General features: G+C 37.8%; 1 protein-coding gene across 1 annotated transcript; it reads right to left on the bottom strand.

Moving 5' to 3' along the window:
- Window positions 1-3227: 3227 nt before the first annotated feature.
- DIMT1 (DIM1 dimethyladenosine transferase 1 homolog (S. cerevisiae)) lies at window positions 3228-8714 on the bottom strand (the record flags this gene model as incomplete). Its single annotated transcript, XM_010194537.1, has 10 exons — window positions 3228-3333; window positions 4989-5095; window positions 5572-5635; window positions 5944-6008; window positions 6708-6800; window positions 6911-7034; window positions 7852-7901; window positions 7990-8083; window positions 8195-8256; window positions 8628-8714. Coding segments are annotated over 10 exons (789 nt in total), but the record flags the coding sequence as incomplete, so codon positions are not given.
- Between the last annotated feature and the right edge of the window lie 189 nt (window positions 8715-8903).

Genomic DNA, 8903 nt, shown 5'->3' with positions numbered 1-8903 from the left:
GCTAGCTTCATTTCAGAGGATGTGCCATATCATTTAGGATAAAGTTCTTCAATGAGGGTGGTAGATCACTGGAGTAGGTTGCTCAGGTAGTACATGCTCCATCCTTGGGGATATTCAGGCTTGATGGGGCTCTGAGCAACCTGATCTAGTAACAATGTCCCTGCTTGCTGCAGGGGGGTTGGAATGAGTGACCTATAAAGGTCCCTTCCAACCCAATACTTTCTGTGATTCTATGATTTGAATGGGACATGCAAGAGCTGTTAAGAGTGGACAAACAGCTGGACATTCCATCCTCCTTGTAAAAATCTGGAATTGAGATTTATTTGAATACCATAAAGAATGACTATATAATTCTATCATTTTCTCTGTAATAAAAAAAGAACAAAAAAACAAATATAAATTAGTTGATGTATAATAAAGGGTAATGTTTAAGTACTAAGGAGAGTTGTATCATAGGCTAGCGCAGATAAACAATATGTGGTATGGTGTGACAGTGCCGTCAGAGTAAAAGTATGCTCTGACCTCTGCGCATGGATATGATGACTGTCAAAGTTCAGGGATCCAGCTAAATACTTACTTATTGGCCTTTCACATACTGATAAAATTTGGCTTAAAATGCATGACAGACTTACATGTACATTAACTGTAGTTTGCAGGTAGTTTGAGTAGTTCTGTTGCTTTAAAAAAAAATTAGTTAATACCTGTTTTTCCCTTTGCACAGTGCCAGCAGCTGAAAAGTGGGGTGAAATTGCATCATTTGAGTGTTTTGCACAATACCTCTACCTAGTGCTAATAGAAATCCCACAAATACTTATTCTCACAAATTGCGCCATGCGTATCAGCACTTTTTAGGTGGTGGCACTCAAGTGCAAGGCAGTATCCACAAAAGATTGACCTTTCATGTAAGAACTTCTTGTCAAATGAAGAATTGTAGATCTCTCTAAGAGTTCTTCCTGTTTCCCGGAGTTTTTATCAACAGACTTTCCCTTGGAACTGTTTAAAAATTACTTTTGGAATACATGCCTGTTTGTTTGTGCCAGGCCTAGAGGGAAATAAAGGGGAGGCAATGAAAAGTGAGTTAAATGAGCCAGAAATTCTTGTAGTGTTTAATGTTTTTATCTGCCATAGGAAGGTAGGCTATAGGAAGCTCTTGTTGCATCAATGTTTAAATAAAAAAAAAATAAATCCTGTGTGCAAACATGAAAACAAACAATGTAGATTTTACATAATGTTTAATAAATTAAGCTATTAAATGAATTACAGATGTGAATTTACTTCTATGAATGTTTGGTTGTGTTTTGGGGAGGGTTGCTCTTAGTAAGCACATTGGAGTTACACTTTTGAAAAGGCCTCTGACTGTAGAATGAGTATTTGCTTCTGGAGCAAACTCTTCTGTATCAATTTGACATATAGGAAGAAGTTATGCAGAGCACTGTCCTTACTTTAGTTTTGCAAGTCTTAAAAGAAACATGCATCTTTCCGTGTGTTTAAGAATGCTTGTCTCACAGTTAAAAGGAAAAAACCAATTAAACAGAAGGTAAGACATCCTATATAAGAAACAGTGATTTCCGTACCATTCTTCCATGCAAGCCTAGAGCTATATCCAGGCTGGCATTTACAACAGGTACCAGTGGACAGGAAGGAGAAAGACAGTTAAGACTTCAGCAGCTTTTCACTAAGCCTTGTAAATGACGTGTGTCCTGTCAGGTAGCAGACGCAGGCTGAAATTGTGTCTACTGCAAGGAGACTGTTAAAGAGACATTCTCTGTGATAGCCTGCTGTAAGCATCACATCTACACTGATACTGCAAGCAGTCAGAACCAAGATAAACTGATAGAGCTGGTTGCTGCACGTGAATTCCTGTAGCCTGCTGCTGTGGTGGACTGGAATTACTTGAAGACTCAGACAAGCTTATCTTGATTCTGTCAAGCATGCAGTAAGTGCGACACATCCCCAGCACTTGTTCCTTCTGTATCAGTCTGAGCATATTGCTGTGGCTACTTATCTCACTCATGAATTGGTTCCACATGCAGTGAAGCAACACTAAAATAGTTAAATTTTAAAATGAGCAATTCAGTTTTCCAAGACAGCCTCTCAGGATGCCTGCAGATTCAAGTGCATATTTCTGTACATGCTTCTGAATCAATGGCTTTTAAAGAACTGACATTGGATGTGTATAAAATGAAGTCATATATTAGAGGAGTTTTTGCTAATTTGCTGCTTTAGACTCTACTCACCATGATCTTATGGAAAGAGATAACAATATACATGAAAAAATGACATGGTAGTTAATATAATGCCTTTGCCCATGCTTATTACTGTTTTCCTGAATCCTAAGATGAATCAAAGTTGATTTTTCTTTTAACACCTGCTATGCAGATAATGCAAACTTCCTTGGGAAAACTGCCTTATCCTTAGTAACAAATACATATAACCCAAATGATATTAAGACACTTCAGTAAGTCTTTCTGTCAAGATACAGGTATGTACTGCTGTAAGACTCAATGAAACCTTTGATCTATGCTAACACTCCTTGCCTTGAAGGGTGAAGTATTTTTCTTATAGCTTATTGAATTTACAGTTGACAAAAATAACTTCTATCTGTGCTTACAAGAACTGACCCTTTGGTAGTTTTCTTCTGGTTCCTGCAGTGGTTTGATGACAAGGAGTGGGTAAATGAGATGACACGGGTAGTTTCAGGTACCTCTGTAATGTTTTTGTAAATTATACCAAGCCCACAAGATAAATGCTCTTGTTTTGGAGAAAGTTACTGGGATTTCTCCAACAGAAGCAGATTAGTAACAGACTTAGAATGTGGGTAGCTACAAGGACAAGTGGAAAACAGGTGTTTCAAACCAAAAGTAAGTTTTTAAGTAGACTTCAAACTAACAAACAAAAAATCCTAAACAAATGGAATGGCTACAACACTGGTTTTGGCCAGACTTAGGGGTTGTACTGTTGAGTACTGTGCAAGAATATACTGAGGTGACATCCATGATCAGAGAACACAGATTTCAATGATGATACCATCAATCCATGTTATTTGGTATATTTAAAAATACACTATCATGTGGAAGTCCAGCACCATGCTTCAGTGATGAAAGAATTTATCACTTTTAAAATACAGAGCAGCAGCTTCTTGCCTTCTATCTGTGATAAAACTGAACCAGAATATGTACACTGTGCTGTCTGTTGCTTTTGTGAGAAGAGTTTGTCCCACTGCAGTCACTCTGGCTTAGGTAAGTTGTTCGATATTTTGTCACCAGTGTCTTTCATTCTTCTAGTAGAATCTATGAGAAATGGATGCCTTCTGAATTGAAGCCATGCAACAGTCTGAAAGAGTGAAATATTTATGTTACACTTTCTACTAATCTGTACATGAGCTTAAGAGATTTCTAAGATATGCTGGCTGACAACATACAAAAATAGTATGAAAGCAGCCATCACTGTTCAACCACCATAAAGAATTGTTACAAATCTAAAACTATAAGTTACTAGCAAATTTGCCATTTCAGAAATACAGGTAGTGTATTTTCAGTGCATTTAGCTACATTGCATCCTACCATGTTAACTACATTTCTTTAAAGAGTAGTAGCTGTATTAGTTGTTACATTGAGAAACAGCTACGAATTATGTTAAATTAAGAAAGGATACATCTTGCCACTTACATTAACTGACCAGAAGTAAGATCAGAATACAGCAGTTAATGACTCAAATTTCCAAGTTACTGAATCACTAAGATTGGAAAAGACCTCTAAGATCATCAAGTCCAACCATCAACCTAACACCACCATGCCCACTAAACCATGTCCCGAAGGGCCAAATTCACATGCTTCTTGAACACCACCACCACCTCCCTGGGCAGTCTGTTCCAGTGTTTGACCACTCTTTCAGTTAAGAGATTTTTCCAAATATCCAATCTAAACCTCCCCTGGTGCAACTTGAGGCCACTTCCTCTCATCGTATTGCTAGTTACTTGGGAGAAGAGACCAACACCCACCTCTTTACAACCTGCTTTCAGGTAGTTGTAGAGAGTGAAGAGGTCCCCTCAGCCTCCTTTCTACCAGACTTAACAATCCCAGTTCCCTTAACCACTCCTCATAAACTTGTTCTCCAGACCCTTCACCAAATTCATTGCCCTTCTTTGGACACACTCCAGTGCCTCAATGTCTTTGTAGTGGGGGGCCCAAAACTGAACGCAGTATTTGAGATGCAGCCTCACCAGTGCTGAGTACAGGCGCACAATCACTTTCCTACTCTTGATGGCCACACTATTCCTGATGAAGGCCAGGATGGTATTGGTCTTGGCCACAAGGGCACATTGCTGGCTCATGGTCATCCTGCTGTCCACCAACACCCCCAGGTCCTTTTCTGCCTTGCAGCTTTCCAGACACTCGTCCCCAAGCCTGTAGCGCTGCATGGGGTTATTGTGACCAAAGTGCAGGACCCGGCACTTGGCCTTGTTGAAGCTCATACAGTTGGCCTCAGCCCATTGATTCAGCCTGTCCAGGTCCCTCTGCAGAGCTTTCCTTAGTATCATCTGCAAACTTAGTGAGAGTGCACTCATCCCCTCATCCAAATCATTGATGAAGATATTAAACAGGACCGACCCCAAAATGCTATAGACTATGGCCTAATCCTCGAGACAGACAAAGAAGGGCTGCGTCAAGTCTACACAGAAATTATAATAACCAATTCTATTACTAAAGCTATTTTTAGAGGAGACACAGAAGGGTCTAGTACACAAATACCAGAAATAGGGATCTCTAGCTAGTTGCTTCTCAATAGTGTAAGCAGCAGTTAAAATATATAGAGTTTAAATGTTTAGTCATGTTCAAGACTTGCTTCCGCAAGGAGTCTCTGGTATTAAGAGGAAAGCAAGAGTTAGTACTATTTCTGTATAACCCAGTACTAATCTGTGCTACACAGGAACAGTTGCAAATAGAATTTGAAGAAGCTTAAAATGAAGGCATAGAGAAAAAAAATACCTAATGAAATCATCTATATCCATTGAACGGGCTCGTTTTTCAGAGTAACCTGTATTTTTCAGGACTGCCTGTACCTTTTCTGCAAGTTTGAAGTTTTCAGGTATTTCCTGTCAATGAAAAATAGGACACAAATTAATTTTCTATTCAGAGCATAGAAAAAGGCTCATTTAAATAATCTATTCCTGCTTTTTCAACAGCTGTTGTTTCAAGTGATAGAAATAATGTATTTTTTCTAGTATGGGTTACTGTATTCTTCTGCTGTAGTATCTGAATTTTTATGCCTCAGGTCATTCACTATAAATGAATCACAGTGGTACTGCAGACACAGAACAACTTCTTATTAGATTAGTCCTTGAGACTTGTACAGCCAGTATATTAAAAACATACAGCTTTCAGCTTTTTCACCGTAATTCAGTGACCTTTTTAGATTTTTCTCTTAAGAGGAAAGTTCATCCCTCCAACTCTCTTGGAAAAAAACTTTAACATATAACGCTTTTCAATGTTAAATTTTTACTCTAATAAAAGTCAGTATGTAGGTCATAGTACCCAGAAACAGAATTTAATGTATTATAAAAGAACTTACTGTATTATGTAAGGAACAATGAATTCGGTAATTATGATCTAGTAACTGCTCTACAGCACTTGACCTGGAAGAAATACAAGTTTAGAATGAAAACTGACCTTTAACTGGGTTTTTTTTGTTTGTTTTACTTGATTGGTTGCTAATTTTTTACTACAAAAAACTGTAATGACTACACAGAGCTGCTCTTTTTAAACACCTGCCTAGTTGTCTTCTAAAAGAAAAAGCTTGTGACCTCAGCATAAATCCTCGTTGTGATTTAGCCCAGAGTGTGCTGGCATGCACATAGCATCACTATGCGTTTGCACAAAAAAAATGGTTAAATGGATGAACTCTCAAACTTTGAAAAGATTCCCTTTAATATAAGTTACTTACTTAAATGCTGCAGAAAGTGTCTTGTTTTTCCTAACAAAGGCTATCCTTACCAAGCCATCCCACTCCTGAAACAAAGAATTTCAGAATTTACAGAAAGGAATGTACAGTTACTACAGACAAGAACACTCACTACTGACAATTTGACAACAATATTGAACATAAGAAAACTCTCTAAACAATAGAAAATCAATCTGTCTTGGACAAAGCAGTGCAAATGCAGGAGAAAATACGTCACCCACAAAAAAATTGTTCTTTTTCATGCCTAGGCACTATGGGCCAGATCTTATCTGCTACGAAGGCAGATAACTTGAAGGAAATCTGGCTAACCTCAGGCAAGGCTGAAATGGTCTTGAAGATCAAAGCATTTTAAAACTTTAAGAAATTACCATATAACACATCTGTCTTCTGAAATTATACACACTCATCTGAAGCTAACACTTCTCATAGATACTCCTTTGATCATAACCAACGAAGTCATCAGCCAGAAGGGCCTCTGGGAGATATAAACTACAATGAAAGGGACATCATTACTAGCAACTCTCCAACTGACATGGAGACGGTACCTCAGCCTTGTCAGAAATACTGTAAACAAAGCTGCTCCCAAACTGATGGTGGCGCATTCAGGTAATGCTCTAACACAAGCCTGATCAACAGAGTAAGTATTTTGGAATTAGCACATGGAACTGAATAATAAATGAAAAGAAAAATTAAATTATGTATTATCACTAGTATGTTACATTGTTAACAGAGTATACGATGCTTACCTGGAAATTGATTGGTGGTGGTGGGTTCTTTGGCTCTATTCTAACGACACTAGATTCAACTTTGGGAGGAGGTCTGAAGTTGTTCTTTCCAACCTGTTGGTCAGAAGTTAGGCAGCTGTATGAAAAAGCAGCAAATCCTCACATTCCTAGAAACCACCTCCTATCTTTGACAGAGCTCTGTTAGCTCATGCAGAATGACATACCTTCATTAGATGGTCCACCCGAGCTAGTAACTGAGTATTAATAGAAAGTCTGCAGTACAGTTTAGTTCCTGGTTTTGCAACCAAACGAAGTGCAAACTCCCTTTGAAACATAAGTACTGCACACCTAAGAATAAAAGAAATGAGAAAATGAAGTCTAAATAATCAACTTTTATGTCAAAAGCCAACTAACACATTTGGAAAACACAAGATTTTTCTCAGCACTTAGAAGCAATAAATGTTTGCTATAAACAAATTCTGCCTTAATTAGCTTGGCGTGCATTAAAAAAACCACACAAAACTTGGTGAAACAATCTAAATCCCTTTAAAGCTACAATAGAATTTTATTTTTTATTCTGCTAAATGGATCAGGATCAGAGACAGAGGCTAGTCTCAGGTTTGTGCCTGACTGTAACAAATAATTTTGAATAATTCCATGATTCTTCAAATCTAAACTCTCTAGCTTCACAAATTGACCAGTAATGTCACTAATATTAGCGCTTCAGTGAAAGCAATCAAGACCTGCTGATACACTTGAGCAACACACAGAAGTACCTGGGCAATCACATTTTTAGACCAGACAAAACGAAGTGTCTTGGCTTTGACCCTACCCTTTCTACCCTTCCTTTCTCAGGAAGGCATCCAAAATGCTACAATATCCTACTTATCCCTAGAACAACAATTCATTCTTACACCAGTGTAAAGAAGTGCAACTTCTGTTTTCATCAGCAGGACACGCACTGATACCAAGACTAAATCTTCTCCTTATGATTAATGCATTGACATAAACTATCTTCCAGGCCCTGACTGGTTTAATATTACACAATAATTTTGGTGTGGCTCTGATCCATCAAACTGATACTTTAGAAAAAAAATTATTTTGGAGTATTTTTTAAACTTTTTTTTTCCTATCAGGTAATACACAGCTCTCTTCTTCCACATACCTGAAAAAAGGTCTATGAAGTAACAACTTGAAAACAAAAGGTGAAGAAATCTGAGAAAAAGAGTAAGAGTGTTAGTATAATTTCTGGGCAATTATCATGTAAAAAGAAAAAAGTCTAACGATGTTGTTTAGCCCATACCTGGTAAGGCAAGTTAGCCACACATGCATCAAAGAATGGTAAGTCTGTTTTCAAAATATCTCCAACCTTGATTTCAAGTTTGTTTGCCAGACATCTGGGGAAAAATACACTGTGGTTATCCACAAAGAAGCACATTGCCAGAGTTTTTGCCAAAGCAGCAGCTGCACTGGTTTAAGTGTTTGCTTTTTGCACAGTTGATACTTACGTGCCCTGGACTCTCTTCTGAAGTTCACCAGCAAGCCTAGGGTCAATTTCACAAGCAATAACCTGAAAACAAAGTATCTATTTGCAACTTTATACAACTCCAAACTGGGATTAAAGTTACAATTTTAAAAAACCCCTCTGTATCTACCGATACAATAAGTAATTCTGTTTAAATAATTCTTAAAAACTCCCTATTACGCTATGCACCTTCATCCCTCCCTAAAAACACACAAGCCTTATCATAAATGCCTAACATAAATATACAAGATTTACATGAACAGCTAAAACTCATTGGAATTATGCAGGTATTAGGAAAAATATCCAGAGTAATTCTACTTATTTGAATCAAACAGATGAAGAGCCTTCTGTTTGCCATAGTCTAAGCCACAATGCGGTTTGAGTATGAAAAGCGGGAAAGGGGAATTCACACTCACTTTTTTTACTTTCTCTAGCATCTTCACTGTCAGGTTACCGGTTCCCGGGCCTACTTCCAGAATGACATCTGTGCGTCGTAAGGCAGCCTAAGGAGAAATGGCATTTCAGTTACTTTTCTAGAATCTATTTTTCAAGAACTGATTTCAAGCAACCATTTAATTTTAAAGCAAAAGGTACATGCAGCTCAGCAAAAAGCCAAAATGAGCTAGCAAAGGAGTGTGAAAATAATTTAGAAAGGGACGAGACAGAACAAGAATGTCTTAACGCTAATTTAT

This window comes from Mesitornis unicolor, unplaced genomic scaffold, assembly GCF_000695765.1.
Source record: "Mesitornis unicolor isolate BGI_N332 unplaced genomic scaffold, ASM69576v1 scaffold38131, whole genome shotgun sequence".
Classification (NCBI taxonomy): Eukaryota; Metazoa; Chordata; class Aves; order Mesitornithiformes; family Mesitornithidae; genus Mesitornis; species Mesitornis unicolor.
Note: the sequence above shows the minus strand (reverse complement) of the source record. Positions and strands in the feature narration are given on the sequence as shown.